Source organism: Lissotriton vulgaris, chromosome 7, assembly GCF_964263255.1.
Source record: "Lissotriton vulgaris chromosome 7, aLisVul1.2, whole genome shotgun sequence".
NCBI classification, from domain to species: Eukaryota; Metazoa; Chordata; class Amphibia; order Caudata; family Salamandridae; genus Lissotriton; species Lissotriton vulgaris.
Window position 1 is genome coordinate 1,455,064,483 of NC_141695.1, and position 17,567 is coordinate 1,455,082,049.

At 45.5% G+C, this 17,567-nt stretch overlaps 1 protein-coding gene across 1 annotated transcript; it reads left to right on the plus strand.

Moving 5' to 3' along the window:
* Positions 1 to 473: 473 nt before the first annotated feature.
* On the plus strand, positions 474 to 2,919 carry LOC147705812 (uncharacterized). Its single transcript, XM_086929563.1, has 2 exons — positions 474 to 2,300; positions 2,890 to 2,919. Exons 1-2 carry the CDS (start codon positions 474 to 476, stop codon positions 2,917 to 2,919), a joined length of 1,857 nt encoding a protein of 618 aa, XP_086785689.1.
* Positions 2,920 to 17,567: the final 14,648 nt, after the last annotated feature.

The following is a 17,567-nucleotide window of genomic DNA, read 5'->3' on the forward strand; positions in this document are numbered from 1 at the left end:
CAATGGTTGGGGGGCAGACCCAAAGACATCGATGGTGATGTGGTGGTGGTGAATTTTAGAGACCCTAATGCTGTCCAATTTATATTGAACTGGCAGACAGGAAGCTCTAATAACATCATAATCCCAAAACCACTAACATACTTTTATCCAAGGTCAGTGGTGTTTCCACCCCAGCACCACCCGCCCCAGTACCAACCATTACAGCATACATTTCAAACCCAGCCAAATAACCATCTTAGTGCACAGAATGTTGGGAGCAATCAACATGCTCTGTATCCACCTTTATAACAGAATGCTAACAATATGCGTTATGCTCCCTACCCTGTGGTAGCCCCAGATCCTATGGGATGGAATTACGTATCAGCTAAAAAACACAATTACCAGAAAGGAAGGATGGATCACCTAAAACCCTTCACCCCTCTAGAAACCTTTAATAGGTTTGACATCTTTAGCGGCTTAGACGACTGCGATTGATGTTGTTTGATTCGGGGGGTGAGGGGACAGATACAACGAATTTTGGTGATGTGGGCATTGCTAATATGCCTGATGTACTGGTTAATACTGTGTCTTGTTGTTTGGGTAAAACTGTACCGCATGATGTAAATGTATTGCATGATGTAAATATTTTAGAAGAGCAGGTATTACCCACAACTATCTTGAGTAACAATTCATCCCTAGAGGTAACACCCTTGGTAACACAACCTGTGCTTCTCAATAACCATGAAGAGATGCCTAGGGCTCTTTCTGAGAGAGCATTTGCTTCTGAGGAGCCGATTAAAATGGTCTGTTGGAATGTAGCTGGAGTTGTAAAAAATTTGAGGGACCCAGAGTGGGCAAACTATATAGAGTCCTTTGACCTCTGCTTATTGCAGGAAACCTGGGCAGTGGAGACGCCCCATAGGGTGGGCTATAAGACCTACGGAATTGGCGCGACTCCCTCTAGAAGTGGAAGGCCATCAGGGGGTCTTTTGATGTGGGTGAAAATAAATTTAAAGGTTAAAATTGAGGAGATACCCACAAATTCTGTAGATATATTAGCTTTAAAAGCTACAGTATGTAACGGCAAGAATTTATTTCTTGTAAATGTCTATAATAGGCCCTTACCCTCTTCAGGAGAATCACCAACTATTGCAAAATTAGATTGCCTTTTGAGTAGATTAGACCCCAGGGAGGATTTCGTTATCCTGGCTGGCGATTTAAATTGTAATTTCGAGCCAGTTTTGGGTCTTAGCGAAATCTTTGATGAGGAAGATCAGGCAAACAAAATCCCTATTCTGGAGAATGTTAAATCGGTTAAATGTTCAACATTGGGACTCCAACTGATTAGTTTATGTACGGAACACTCTCTTAGGGCTTGCAACGGAAGGTTACCATCCGATAGCTCTAAGAAACCAACATTTACCAGGAACAATTATAAAAATAACCTAGATTTTGTTATTGCTTCTATTCCCCTCTGGCCACATCTCCTGGACCTTGAAGTAATGGAACGTTTTGAAAGCGATCATTTCCCCCTAAACTTGACGTTAGATGCTTCACTTTTTAATAATATGGTTCAGCAATATACACCAGAGGAAAGTGGCGTTGATAATCTTGAGATCCATATTAGCAACAACAGAAGATCTCTGAAATGGCCATTCATACTGGACCATAGTGACATCCTTAGCGAAATTTACAAACTTCTGGCTGAGACTTTTGGACCCTACTTAGCGGCAATTGGTGAGGATGAAACTAAAACGTCATTCTTGCCAATACATCAGAAATTCTTTGCTGACTTAAGATTATTAGTCACCAAAATGCTCAAAAAAAACCAACAGAAGATCCAGAATCTGTCCCATAGTAAGCCATGGTATGACAGATCCTGTAGAGAGTCAAAGAGGGAATTATTAATTGCAATCAAGACCAAATCTCCAATAGATGTAAAAAGAGCAAGGAATAATTATAAATCTGTTCAAAGGGCCTCAAAGATGGCATGGGAGGAAGATAAATGGGCCGATTTGTTGCTAGCCGCCAGATTGCGTGATAATGTGGCTTTTTGGAGGCTGGTCGCAAATGGGAACCATGTAGGTAGGGTGGCCAAAGACGTTTTCTTGGACGAGCAAACTTGGGTGACTCATTTTACGAATTTATATAAAAAATTAGATGACCCACATATGGACACGAATGTGGCAAATTACGAACCCCAAGCAGACCAGCTGGTTTTTACTTTAGGGGAAACAGAGCTGGCAGTAACCCAAATTAAATCAGGAAAAGCCCCAGGCTTGGACAAGATCCCGGGGGACCTTTACAAGCATGATTTAGGAGTATGGGCACCCTATATTAATTATTTGTGCAATATATTTTCTTGCACTTTAGAATTCCCTGAAAGTTGGAAGGGAGCGGAAATTGTTTTAATTTTTAAAAAAAGAGATAGGATGGACCCATGTAATTATCGGCCAATAAGTCTAATGGACATCCTACAGAAAATCTACTCACGACACATCTTATTACGCGTGAGTAATTGGCTAGACGAAAACTCAATTCTGACTAAATTCCAAGCTGGATTTAGATCAAAAGTCAGCACAATAGACCAGATCTTTAGATTCTGCTGCCTCTATTGGAAGTACGTAGTGATTAAAAGGTGCCATTTATATGTTGCCTTTGTTGATTTAAGGGCAGCATTTGATCTGGTGCCTCGCAATCTCTTATGGAAAACTTTGAGCGCAGCTGGCATGCCAAATAATCTTGTCACTCAGATAAAAGAGCTACATGAAGGGAACTTTGCGAGAATTAGATGGGGTCCTAATGGTGAACTAACTCAAAAAATACCCATCGAACGTGGAGTCCGCCAGGGCTGTGTCCTGGCCCCTACGCTCTTCTCCCTCTTTGTAAATGATATTCCCTCTTTTTTAGAGAGATGCAAAAATGACTCTCCTAAATTGAATGGCGAAAAGGTGACATCGTTACTATTTGCTGATGATACCATTTTGATTTCCCAAACAAAAAATGGCTTACAGACGTTATTACATACCTTTAATGAATATTGTAGCCAAAAGGGGTTGGAGATCAATGGGAAGAAGACCAAATGTATGGCCCTTGATCCGATTAAACCGGACAGGGGCTGTTTAACATTAAAAGGAGTAAAGTTGGAATCAGTCCCTCATTTTTCATATTTGGGGGTGACCCTGGATTCAAACTTTACCTGGAAAGCCCAAATGGATAAAAGCAAATTAATCTTTGCTCAGAATGCTAAACCAATTCTTAGGGAGCAAAGCCTGAGCACTAGTAAAGCGGTGTCCCCAGTGATGGAATTATTTAAATTTAAGGTCCAATCATCAGTCCTTTATGGTGCAGAAATTTGGGGTCCCCGCTCCAGGGAGACCTTCAGTGTCCTAGATAACAACTTTATGCAAAGTTTGGTAAGCGTCCCGAGAGGTACTCCACTAGTGCCCTTGGAACTGGACCTAAACTTCAAAAGAACTGACCACCAAGTCCTGATTCGACCTCTAATGCTGTGGGTTAGATTATGGCATGTCCCTGAACTTCAAGATTATAGAGACGGGCTAAAAGAAATTATGATACTTGACAGCCAGGCTGCCACCCCATGGCTAAGGCATATTAAAACTTGGTTGAGTAATATAGGACTGTAACATTTTTGGGAGAACCCTGAGCAATTACCCGTCAACCCCAAACTAATTCTAAAAAGGGCCTTTTGGAGCTACATATTAAATAGGACTGTAAGTAATAGAACTAGTGGGACCTTAGTTTCAAAGTTCCTAAATTTTAAGGTCGAACCCCTTTACGAGATTTTTATGGATGAAATAGAGCCCCCACTTTCCAAAACTTTATTTTTAAAATTTAGGTATGGAAATTTACTAATTAAAACTACTTTGGCTCGTTGGGCTAGGAACCGAGATTTGTCGACCCCAGTAACAGACGAAATTTGCTCTATGTGTGATCACAACCAGATTGAAAATGAGCAACATATCCTACTTTTCTGCCCTCTTTATGCTCAGGCAAGAAAGAGATGGATTAAACCTATTTGCCTGCTTTTAGGCTTGAGGTCATGTTCACAGGCTCTGAGAATCCTAACAACAAATACATCTCAACAGATAACATTTAGTGTCAGTAGATTTTTACTCTCTATTTTTTATCAAAGGAAAAAAATGGGGCATCAACTGTAACTGAACTGATTTGCTTGGAATTGACAAGATGGTCCATTCTATGATTTGTGAATGTATTGTTTCCGCTCCAATTATTACTCAACTTGAATTGTACTTTTTTAACTAACATTTTTATGAAGTTCTATGTTTTATTTTAATGAAATGTATGTAAAGTATGCATTGCTCTTTTATGGCATTTAAGCCGAAATAAAGAATTTAAATGAAATGAAATGGTCCAGGCAGATTATTTTGCCCTCCAGGTTAGCCAAAACAAAACTCATGAAAAGAGTGACCACATCAACCTTCTCCCATTTCAAAGTGATGCCTTTTGGAACTACTTATAATTGGTTTGGGAAATTGGGGGGCATTTTGAAACTTAGGCACCTGCCATAACAAGGCACTGGACAGTGTGGCATGATCACTAAATTCAGTGAAGTTAGTTTTTGGTTTTGAAAACCTAGAACTAAGGATCTCAGATGAAACGATGCAATCTAGAGTAAATAAATATTCGCTTCGTTTAAACGTTTGGAAAAAATGCCCTGTGTGTGGATCTATAGCATTACGAATCATGAGTTGCCATTTCATTAGCATGGTATTAAGGGCATTTCCCTGAGTGTCATGATGAAAGTGGGAGTTACAGACATTTTTGTGATCCACAATTCCGCATAGCTCCACAGAATTTCGAGAGCAAGGTTTCAAATTAAAATCTTCCAACCAAATTACGTGTAGGGGTTTGAGATGAGACTCCACTAAATTCTCTAACAAATTATCCAGAGACTGGGGTACCACCACTGGATCCAAGAACTTGGTATTATAATAGTTTACCAATAATAGATCGTAGGCGTCAATGCCTTTAATAACTAGAATATGAAAATTTGAAGAAGTATTTATAAAATTCAGGACTTTAAGTGCCACCACATTGGAAATCAACTTTAATAAGCCACCCCTGGGCCTACCCCCTGTAGATGGCAAGGCCAACATTTGGAAAGACCTATACCAATCGATGTATATTGGGTCTGTCTCCCAGTTTTCTTGGACAAGGATAATTGGTAATTGGACAGAACGGAAAGTCATTCCTCATTATTACATTTGCTCCTGTATCCAGCTATGTTCCAAGATACAAAAGAGTATATTCATTTTTGTGCATCCCTAATGAGAGATAAATTAGTGTGTTGGTTGGGGTCTGGTATGTGTAAGACAGTACAACTCTGTTTCCAGAGCCCTCAGGAGGGTTAGGGCTAACCAATCTCTTCACGAGTGTTGAAGAGGTGGGTGTTACAGATACTGGGAGAGGAGTGTTAATAGGGTCACCTTGCAATAACTGATTGCCCCCTCTTTGTAGTGTCCCTACTTGCGAGATACACCCTTGATTGTCCACAACTAATGATCATCCTGACTGGGAACAAAGGGTACAAAGAGGATTATTTGTGGTGTGCGTAGTGTGTGATGGTTGTTATTGTGTAGGGGGTGGCTGTGTTGGAACATTATTGGGGCCTAGTAACTCCTCATTTTTTTGTTCAATATTGTCCAATTGGGCTAATTAATAGAGAAAGTCTTGCAAAAATGTCTTCTGATTGGACCAGCGATCCTGGGAGTTCATAAAGATCAGAACCGGTCTCAGATTTTTGTTGTTGAGATGATTTCCTGAGTTTCTTTGCTCTGGTTGAGGGAAGTACTTTAGCGGGACCTTTCTTCCTCTTACCATTCGTAGCCAAAGAGAGAGGGGGCTTGGGTACAGTGACATTAGTGGGCGCAGGAGAAATGTCAATAACCGGTGCAGTGACATTTGCTGGTAGGCCACAATATTCGGCAGTGCCCTGAGTATTAATCCATAAATTGGGCTCAATACTGAAGTCTGCGGAAGTTAGTACTCTGGTAGAAAGTACTATAATCCCATCATTGAAGCCGTGGGCACCAGCCCCCAGAGAGAGTCTGCACTCCGTAAGGGCTATCTGCCTAGATATAGCATTAGTAGCTTTGGATAAAAATGAGTCAATAGTCAAGATAGTTACACCAGAATTAGAGGTTGACTTTTTCTTACCCATCTTGATGCAGATGTGGAAAACGGGGTTAGCGGGGTGGCCCATCCATCCTCCTCCGGGCTTCGATGGGCATGGACGGGCCCGCCTGCATGCACCTGTGTAGCACTGTGGGAGCCCAGAGCTGCCTTTATGTGCCTCCTGGCACTGCTGGTATGGGTTGGCAGTGCCTGCTGCTGGGGCTGTTGGGGGATGTAGTCCCCTGGAAAGTGCTGGTGCCTGGTGTGCAATGACTGGCTCCCACGCTGCGGGAGCCCCAACCTGCCTTTATGCGCCTCCTAAAGCAAACACAAGGAGATGATGGACGGAGAGCTGAAACTTTTCAGACACTCACCCCTGCTCATATATCTGGGTTGAATCCATCCTCATTCTTTAGCTCACTTCGCCAGCTCAGTTCAGACCTAGCTATATGCAAATCAGTCTTGACCCTATGCCTCATGGGAACAGTCCAGCCTGAACTGTCAAGCCAGGTCTTCCCTGAACCGGAAACAAACATCCTGGGACCGGTTTCTGGTTAACACCCTTCATCAGCCAGGCTAGCTTGAATCCAGTGGCAAAGAGAGCAAGGCACCCACGTCTGGGCATACCCTGCCAACTTAGGGCAAATAGAGCAAACACAAGGAGATGATGGATGGAGTGCTGAAACTTTTCAGACACTCAACCCCAGTCATAGATCTGGGTTGAATCCATCATCATTCTTTAGCTCACTTCGCCACCTCGGTTCAGACCCAGCAATATATCAAATCAGTCTTGACCCTGTGCCTCATGGGAACAGTCCAGCCCGAGCTGCCAAGCCAGGTCTTCCCTGAAACGGAAACAAGCATCCTGGGACCGGTTTCTGGGTAACACCCTTCATCAGCTAGGCTCGCTTGAATCTAGTGGCAAAGTGACAAAGGGACCCACGTTTGGGCATACCCTGCCAACCTAGGGCTTCCTGGTACGCGTTGGCGGTGCCTGCCGCTGGACCTGCTGGGGGTTGTAGTCCCCTGGAAAGTGCTGGTGCCTGGTGTGCAATGATGGGCTCATTTGTAAGTCATTTTCACATGCAGTAAGTGAAATTCAATCCTCACCTTTCTAGGGACTCATTTGGAAATAATTGTGAATAATTGTTATGAGTCGAGTCATTAGAGCCACCCTAGGTACCTGGTACACTTTCCGCTGTGCACTTAGATGATAGGATATAAATATGAAGGACGCAGAAGTTGTGTCCTCGCCAGGTGGGCTGCTAGTCTACCCTGGATCATCAGGAAGGCAGGGAGGTGGACACAGCAGAACAACACCCCCAGCACACTGCTCTCCGCCAGCACTGAAAAAGCAGGCTATAGCTACTTTCTGCGATTTTTCCCGGCTGTCCGACCCCCCTTACTGCTCAACCAATGTCCTTTAGTGACCTCTAGCCTCTTAAATAGCTGTTGGGGCCCACAAGGCTGCTCTATTAATCGCTCCTGGTACAAACTTCACACTCCATTGCTCGAACACTGAAAGACCTGGAGGGGGGCAGGTAGGCCACTCTGCTCCTTAGCCACTCCTTAGACTGCGGCCTCCGGCATCCGCTGCTCCACTGCACCGCGGGGCAGGCACGTCGGAATAGCACCAGAGACGTGAACCGGGGGCTGCAATGCCTCCCTCTATGGCTCTCTCTGCTCCACGGCTTGCTCCTTGGAACATGGCCTCACCATTCTATTGATCTGGGTGTCAAAAGTCAAGTTGTTATCAAAAATCACACCCAGTTTTTAAATTTATAAATCAGATCTATTATCTTTCTCCTAAATACACCACCATTTTTAATCTAATGTATATTTCAGTAAGTCACCCAATGTTTAATGATAGCAGGTATAACAAAAAATGTCAAATTAAAAAAACATACCTGTGAGTCTTTCCATTTACCTAATTCTTATTATTGCATTTTGTGGGCTAAAAAATGTCAAAAGAAAGATTCAGAAACATTAAAAAAATTTTTTTAAATAAAGCTAACATATCTCGAGGGCTTCTTTTACCAATTTTTATCCCCCAAATGCATTCATAAAAACAACCACAAAAAGGCTTTGCACTCCCATTGAACAGCGTAGAGCACCAGCTAGGAATGCTTAAAGAATATAATTAGTTCTCCTCAGGTCATGGATTTAATGACTCAGAGAGCTTACTTTTTTTAACCGCATCGCTGCGGCGGCTTTTCCCGCTGTGCGCGGCAAATTCAAAATTACCGCGTTACGTGACGAGCTGGCCTTGTCATCCGCGCAGGACAGGTAAGCGCGATGACGAGCCCAGCTCGTCAATAGCCTCGAAGGGGTTAATGTTATTGGCAGGCTGCTAATCTCCCTTCAGCCCCCCACAATATTGAAGAAAAGGCATAATGGAGCACCTCCATATTCCAGCAGCACCAAACTCAGAAAAATGAAACATAAAAGGCTTCACAGAAATTATGAGTGGTCCTTCAAGGAGCAGTGAATACTCAACGAGCGGCTCCTGTCGCTCATTTATTATTCATTTTGCTGCCCCAATGCCCACCCGGGAAACCCGTTTTTATCATTATTTTAGAGGAGGACATTCAGCCAAACTCAACGGGGCCTGACCTCATCTCCCAAGGCCATATTAATTTTAAAGGGGCGCAAAATATGGTACCCTCCTCCCTGATCCTTTGTGGGCTTGGGGACCCCATCTCCCGGGGCCATTCTTTTTCTATTGAGGGGAGGGGGCATGTGGCCCTGCTCCTCAAGGCACTGCGGGTCCTGGGGACGCTATCACCTGGGGCCTTAATGTTCTTTAAGGGGATGTGCTGACCCCTCCCCAATCCAAAAGTGGCCCTGCGGACCCATCCCTTGGGCCCTTTATTAGATTCCCCAGTGCCCACCTGGGGCACCCACAAAACACCATGGGGCTGATTAGGATTGCGGTGAATCCGCGTCCTCCGGGCCGGCGGAAGCCACCGCTGGCCCGGAGGATGCGGATTCACCGCTGCGGTGATAGAAAAGACCCCCGCCGCCAGATTAGGATGGCAGGGGGGTCGGGAAGACCGTCCGCAGCTTTTCCACCATGGTCCCGCGGCGGGAAAGCTCTAATATGGTGGCGGTGTCTATCAGACACCGCCAGCCATATTAGGATGCATGGGGAACCATGCTTTTCCAAAGCATGTGGTCTTTTCTGTTTGGGGGCCCGTTGGGGGCCCCCAGGGTGTCAGGGGGTGGGGGGTGCACATGGGGGGTACCTATGGTACCCCCCTGCATTTGCTTGCACATAGCGGCAGGCACCGCGCGGTGTCTGCCGCTTTGTGCATGCAAATGCACTGCATGTACTTTTAGCATTGCGACGGGTGCTGCTTCAAGCAGCACCCGCCGCAATGTTAAAAATACAGGATGTGACCGCCAGGGTGGCGGGCACATCCTAATTTGCACGGAGAGACCGCCGCTGCCCCTGCGGACGGTCCCTCCACCTCTGGGGTGGCGGACGGATGCACACCATCATAATGACCCCCTATGTTGTGGTTAGTGGGTTGATCACGAGGCCCCTGTTGTCCCACAGGCCCCCTGCATGCCCCATCCTGGGTGCATCAGAGCCAGAATTGCATCTGCTGGGCAGGAGCAATCTGAGTTAACCAGCCCGCAAGAGCATGGGCAGGGCAACACAGGTCTGCCGCCACTGGCGGGAGAATTTTTTATTCTCCTGCAGGGTGAGAGCAGACAAGTGTGCCCCATCCACGCTCGCATGAAGAGAGAACTACTATGTCCAGGGGTGCGCTCTCCTCGACATGAAGAATGAGCCGGTAATTGTGGGATTGGGTATTGGGGACCTTTCAAGGTTCGGGAGGGCAACTGCCTGTCCCCTCCCTTTTTAAATATTATCACCCAGGGGGTTGGGTCACTGGTTTCTTTTTAGGCTCAGGGAGGGGGGCACATGCCCTTAACCTTTCTTTTATTTTTGGACCTAGTGGATAGGATCACCAGAGCCTTTTTATGCTCAAGAAGGGAGGCTGAATGTCCCCTCCCCTTTTTACTATTCATCTGCATGTAATGGGATCACTGGGCCTTTTCAGGCTCAGGAGGTTCATGCTGCCTTGTTTCTAATTATGTTGGCCCAAGGGATGTGGTCCCCAGGGCCACCCGGAAGCTTGGGGAAGGGGTAACGTGCCTCCTCTCCTAAATATTCAATTCGATTTTCCATCCTCTGCGCCTTGACGCCTCCGGTCAAAGTCGCGCATTACAAATCACCAATCAAATCAAATCAAATCAAAATCAAACCAGTTATGCCCCCCCCCCCGACACTGGGCCACTCCAGCAGATTGAAAAATAACTTTTAGCCCTAGGAGTGGGTCTCTGTTGGACTAGGGGAGCAGGGTATCCCTACCCTGCACCCTTATATCTATTTATTACCTTTTTCAGTACTTGGGGCTGTGCCCCAAGTCCTAAGTCGTCTGAGTTCACATCTTGTTGAGATGGTGGCAGCAAAGCAGATCTCATCTTGAGATCTGTCACATCCGCAGATCCAGCACCAAGGGAAATATATATATTTTTTCCCTTTATTGCTCCAAAACTACTGATAAGATTTACACCAAATCACGAAAGCACACTTTGCTTTCAGGGCCAAGATATAGCTTTCAGTCAAATTTGGTATAATTCTGTTCAGCAGTTTTTTCAGTATCGCTATTCAATTTTCCTGTGGAAAAATGAATGAGGAAAACATGTTGAGTAGCAACCCTCTTTTCAAGGCCCTTGATTGACAAATCACCCTGAAACTTACAAGAAAGGACCCGAGGAAGATGAGGCTTTTTTTTAAAAGTCGTCTAATGGCACCAAAGCTAACAGGAAAACAAAAAATGCTTTTCCTCTGGAAATATGTTCCTAACAATAACTACCCAGTGGCAATATAGATATCAGGTGCCTGCTCGCAGTACTACTTTAGTGGTGTAAGTTGTGATCTAATATAGACATTTATCCATGACTAGATTCCCTGGACGATGTACTCCACCATCATAAAGACCATGAGCAAAGATTCTACACAAATGCAAACCCAACTATTTGTCATTGCCGTAACAGGGACTAAATAAAAACTTTAAAAAGTAACTGGTCGATTAACAGGCGTCTAATGTTTGCAAAAATAAAAAAGAAAAATCAAAATTGGCCTCCTCTATGACTGTGGGGTAATGGCGGAAGCACTCACCAGATAATGGAGAGTTCTGCTGCCATTAAAGAATGATTTGTCCTTTCTTTATTTTAACTTAAAACGCATATTCTTTCCTTGTATTTAGCCATACGTCCAAATTGTTGTTTTCTTTCTATGAGTTTAGGTGTGCTGTTTGCCTTTTATAATATTAGCTTGATTTTATCTTTAGTTGTATTTCACATGGCTATCATTCTTGTCCTATGTAGAAGGCGCTGGTAGGAAGCCTCCACGAGCTACAGGAAAAGCCTTGATCCACTTTTTGTTTTTATTAGATCCCACCTGTTCATTTCTTGCATCTGGTCCTTCTCTTAAGAGAACAACAAGCTCTTCTCCTTGCAATGCTTGTTTGCTGTCCCTAGCCTAGCAATCATGACTGAGAGCCTCATTCCCTTGGTCTCTGACACACTGAACACTCCTCGAACTCACACCCCGCCATCCACCTGCTGTCTACTTCCACGAGAAAATCATCACACTACACAAGTGCATGAATAGAAAATTATCAGAATGGAGAGAGCATGTAAGCCAAGTGAAGGCATAGCAATTATACATCTTGCTGACCTCAATATCTCTCTATTTTTTTAATCTTTTATATTGATCTCTTTTGCTGAAATGTTGCTTTTTCAATTTGACGCCTCTTCACAATCTCTTTTTCCGGTGATCTTAGGTGCTGTTCTTCAGCCCTTAATGTCCTCTTGTTAATGACCTATTTCATAACACCCTTTGTCATACAATACAATAACTTCATTATGAGAAATTAGAATTTTAGTTGACGAGGTGAGAACTCATCTCCAATAATAATCATTATCCTTGCTAGGGTGAACCACGGAAGTCACTAAATAAACCTGTGCTGAACCCTCTGGCAGCTTTACACAAAAGTAGTCAGGCTTCACTTAGAGGCAGGCATTTAAGCAAAACTCAAACAGTAATAAAGTGCAAACACCACAGAACTAAAATCCCAGGCCAATTAAAAAATGTAAAGAATATTTCAAAAAACAAAATGACATGTAATTGACATAAATCCAATAAGTTGAACTAGAATTAATGTACAAGATAGCGCCAAAAAGCATAAAGCGCCAATTGCTGTTATCTGGTCACTCTAGACTGGGTTAAAGTCAAAAGTTAAGGCTGACTGCGGTGAAGCGGGATTCGGGGACAGAGAGTTGTATGATGGAGCCCAGCATCCATTTACCCTACATGCCTTTACAATGTAGTCACTACCCCGACTTCCAAGTTACCATGTGTTACTTTACCACGCAGGTTGTTACAACAACTTGACTTAGGGGGGGGGGGGGGGGGGGCGCTGAACTTTGGAATAGTATAAATTACTATTCCAACTCCAGTCTAAGCAGCAGTAGGGAAGGTGTTGGACTTAAATTGCAACACCAGTCCAACAATGCCCTAAAGCAAGTTGTTGCAATGACTTGCTGGTTAAAGGAACACATCATAACGTCGGAGTTGGGGTAGTGACTGCATAGTAAAGGCAGGTTGTTGTTCTGACTGCGGGGTAAAGGATGTTTCCTGAGACAGTGTACATCCCGGTGAAAAGCTTACCTTCTGACTTAGTATCTGGGATATATCAAAAACCTGAGTAAGGGGAAGGCAGCTGGCTTTGGCCAGAAAGGCCTCTACGTTGTTGGATAGCTGCTGGACGAAGTCTTGGTGAAGCCATTGACTTTTGGCATGAAAGCTTAGAGCAGTAGAAATTTGAATGTCATGCCCAGAGAAGGTCCCCTGATACTTTTCAAGCCTTCGCCCCGTGGAGATTTCTACCTTCAAACTTAATCGCTTTTTTAGAGCTCGGATTTCATTGCGGAAAGGCTGCATGCTGTAGCCATAAAGGCTGGTAACCTTCTCCGTAAAGTTCCGCCGGATCAGTTTTTGCAGTTGCAGAGATGAACATGCAGGGGCAAAATGATTCTTGGGCCCAGTGGCCTTCATCAAATCAGCTTAGAAAGGTTGGCACCATTCTCCTTCAGTTCTCAGAGTAAGAGGTTGTCTAAACTGATCCAAATAGCTGGTTTTGGGAACATTTAGGAGGACTGCACTTTGACACCAGCCAAGGGTCCAGGACCTTTGGGAGAACACTTGAGGGGTCAGGACTCACTCCAGCAAATGCCAGCATCACAGTCCTGGGCACACCAAGTTGGAAATAGTCAGCTGGAAAGCTGCAGGAAAGGACTCTGGAAGCTTGTTGGGTCCCTGCAGTTCAGACAGAAGTTGACTCTTCGAGTCACTTCTTGGGTCCTGGGTTCAAGGAATGCAGGTCAAGTCTTAATTCAGGTTCTTCATACAGCAAACCAGTGCTTCCTCTGATTGCTCATAGGTCCAGACTTGTTCTGAGAAAGAGTACAATGGATGCCACCTTAATTACCAATGCCAGCCTGTGGGTGGGGGAAATTCCTGGGCACTTACTAGCAAGTAGGGTAAAAGTTATCAGGGTGAACCCTACCCACATTCGTAGCACTTTCTGTGTGTGTTACTGTAAACTATCCTACAGTGCCCCTCTTTATCGAAATCCAGCATAGCAGATCCCTTCCTTCCTCTGGTCACATCTGCCAATGCCCACCCAGAGGTGTGGCTATGATAATGGGCACATTCTTCCTTGAGGTCAATCTAAATCAGTTAAAGTGTAGCTCCTCATTCTACTGGGTTTAGAGCCAAGCTGACTATCAAGAAAAAAAGGGAGACAGGCCTAGTTATGAACTGCATCTGCCAGTGATAGGCACATTTTAAAGGTATGAAGGGGCTAGACATAGGCCCAGGTCATCCTCCTCCTAGAGGAAAAGTACCTCTCCACTCCAAAGCTGTTTATCCCTTATCTAAGAGCAATATATATCTCACCACAGGGGAGCCATCAACACTGAGTTGACACTGGACATTGACGAAAAGTCACTTTCAAAATAGTAATGTAAAATCTGACTTTTCCGTTAAGTTGGGTTTCAAATTACTATAAAATCAGTTCTTGAATTGTCTTTCTAGCTTCTCTCAGCATTTTAAGTTGTTATAACATAACCCAATGTTTCAGTATTTGAGAGCCAGGAGTTCTACAGTGAAAAACAACCCTGGGAGGTTTTCATGACCAAGACATATAAAGCGTTAGATATACATGTCCATCTTTTTATTAACATGCACCCAGCCTTATGGGCATTTAGGTCCTACCTTAGGGGTGACCCATACGTAATAAAAAGGAAGGTTTAGGCCTGGCAAAAAGGTTTGTTTTGCCCGTTAAAAGTTGCAGTTTAGAGGAGGAACCTAACGTGCGCCTAAGATGGCCGCGTAGGTGAGCAGCTGCGCTGCGACAGAACCCTCACCCCTACATCCTGCAACGATCCTGAGACGCAGACATAAGAAACGATCGGCTGAAAGTCAGCGGAACTCCCAGAAGTAGCTCCGGTCCCGCTGTGACATCAGGAACCGGAGCAATGTGTGAAGAAGACCTGGGCCTTTGTGACACGCTCAATCCGGAGCTCATGTAGAAGACCCGGCCGGCCACGAGTTGAATAACATCGGCCGCCTAAACTGGAAGTGACCGGTCGGATCGGAGCATTGTTGATTACCGCTCAGAAATGAAGAGGTGGACTTGCGCGAGCTGTACTGAGGCCCCCCCGGACTGTGCCTCCCCGCAAATATTGTGAGCAGACGCCGGAGAGCTTTGACGCTGATCGGGCGCAGCTGATCCGACAGAGACGAGAACACGGAGGCTCAGCAGGGTTCCTTGTTTACTGCGACCGTGGCTCTGATTCCGCGGCGGAGGTGAAGGCTACAGCGGCGACTTGAGATACGCAACCCCCGATGTCGAGGATGCTGGGGGGCCTGTGGAGACGCCGCAGTGCACCTGTGAGCAGCCCTGATCTAACACGGTGAAAGCATGGAGGCTCAGCAGGGGTACTTGTTTGCTGCGGCGATGGCTCCAGTTCCACAGCAGAAGTGAGGGCTGCAGCGGCGATTTGAGATACGCGACCCCCGGTGTCGAGGATACTGGGGGCTTGTGGAGACGTTGCAGTGTACTGGTGAGCAGCCCCGATCTAACACGGTGAGCACAAGAGGTGCACATAGTAGCCTCACTGCACGAGGCCCTTTATGTGTGTGATTGCTGCATAATCTCGGGTGCGGCATAGAGACCTGAACATCCCCCTCCCGGACCTCCCTCCCCCCCCCACGATTACCTGTGCGGTGACGAAGAGGATCTACTTCGATATTGTGGAGGCCGGAGCTTTGTGTACTGCCAGTGTCGCCAACTATTGACATCTGAAGGTGTTTGGTGGCATTCAAAGAGTGTCACCTGCAGGTCGTTCTAACCCCGGGGGGGGGGACTTAAGATACTGAAGTTGATGGGATTGATGCTTGAGGGTAGCGGACATAACAGCAGTACAGGTTGTTGTGGTGGTGAACTCATTGCATACTGTTGTAAATCCTGGCATGGAATTGAAGATGGCGTCCAAGCCTGAAGCCGAGAAGTCTTGGTCCTCTAGGGGATCTCGTTAAGTCCAAACTAACTAACTGGACAGATACACGACGTCCAAGGGGTCCCCACAAGACTTGAAGAAGATGCAGCAATCGGGGAAGAACCTGACTGTCCCGCTGGTAGAGCCAACGCTTCTTGATGTTATGGCAGCTATAGACGGGGTTAGAACTTCCCTGGGACAAAAAATGGAGTCGCTTGATCATAAGTTAGATACTGTGAATATTGAAGTTAACCTTATCTGAGCGGATCTCACAAAAACTAGTGAGAAGGTCAAGTCCCTAGACATTAAAACAGTGAGCTTTACAGGTGACGTAGCATCGCTACAGAGAGATGTACAGGAACTTAAGAGAGCCGGAGAGCTTACAAGCCGGAAGCTCGACGAGTATGAAGGAAGGGCCCGGCCCCGAAGAAATAACAACAGGATCGTTGGAGTTCCCGAAAAAGTGGGAGCTTTTTCGGCCCATGATTTATTTGTAGAATACCTGATTCTCAACCACCTCCACCCGAAGGGACTGAGTAATTTCTTCACTGTCGAGCGGGCACACAGAGTCCCGGGTGGGAGGCCTAGGCCTGGGGCTCCCCGCGTCCACTGATTGCGAGAGTACTCAACTTCAGGGATCGAGACGCTATCCTGCAGGCCTCCAGATCGGGCGGCCCTTTGAAATTTGAAAACACTAATCTCTCCTTTTCCCCCGATTTTACACAAACGGTGCAGAGACAGCGCCAGGGCTTCCTGGGCATTAAGAAGAGGCTCAGGGAAAGGGGGTTTGAGGTATGCCCTGATGTTCCCCGCCCGACTGCGGATTGAGCTCAATGGGAAGTTATGGTTTTTTGATAATCCTGACATTGCCTCAGAATGGTTGGATGCTCAACCTGAGCCGGAAACTGAAAAACCCGAAAATGAGGAAGAGGGTGATGAGTTAAAGCAGGAATAGAGGGCTCTACCTATGGAAATGAACATGGGGGTGTCTTGTGATCGTATTTGTCCATAGAGATCGTGAGAGATGAGTGTCGTTACTGATATGGGATGGGACTGGGAGGTGGGGGGTTCTCAAGGGCTGTCTTCCTCCACATCTCTATCTTTAGTTAGTTGATTAGTCATAGTAAGGGGCGACCAGCACACTGCAAGTTGGGGTTAGGCGAAAGCCGAGAGCAGGAGTGCAGGGTGGGGGGTGAAGAGTTGGGAATGTTCTGTTTTTTTTTTTTATTTGTTTGGTGTGTTTTCAGTTATCAGGGTGGGGGGTAGAAGAATTGAAACATTTTTTGTAAAATTGTATGTCATATTATTGGTAACTGGTTTATTTTGTTCTATGTTTTGTGTTATAGTTGGCATCACTGTATTGGTTTGGACTAATATGCAACAGACACCAGATGATTATCTTTCCTTTTTCTATGATAATGGGGGGTAGTGAACTTAAGGTTATAAGTTGGAATGTTAATGGATTGGGGGACAACATCAAGCGTAGTGTGGTTCTTCAATATTTAAAACGTCATGCGCCAGATGTGGTCTTACTCCAGGAAACGCAATTGATTGGAAATACATGCATGGCTATGCATAGGATGGGGTATAGATTGGTTGCTCATGCGGGGTTCACGTCTGGTTCTAGGGGGGTGGGCATCCTAATTCGAAAAGCTCTCCCCTTAGTGCTGGATTCCACGTGGATAGACAATAGAGGACGGTATGTGGGGATTACGGGTAGATGGGAGGGGCGTGTCCTAACCCTCTTTTCGGTCTATGTCCCACCGGGTCTGCAGTCTACAACCTTT

Coding starts and splice junctions, on each gene's coding strand:
- LOC147705812 (XM_086929563.1), top strand. CDS start 474: ATGTTGTTTGATTCGGGGGGTGAGGGGACAGATACAACGAATTTTGGT. Junction 2,301..2,889: donor TTTACAAGCATGATTTAGGA/GTATGGGCACCC, acceptor CCTCTTTTTTAG/AGAGATGCAAAAATGACTCT.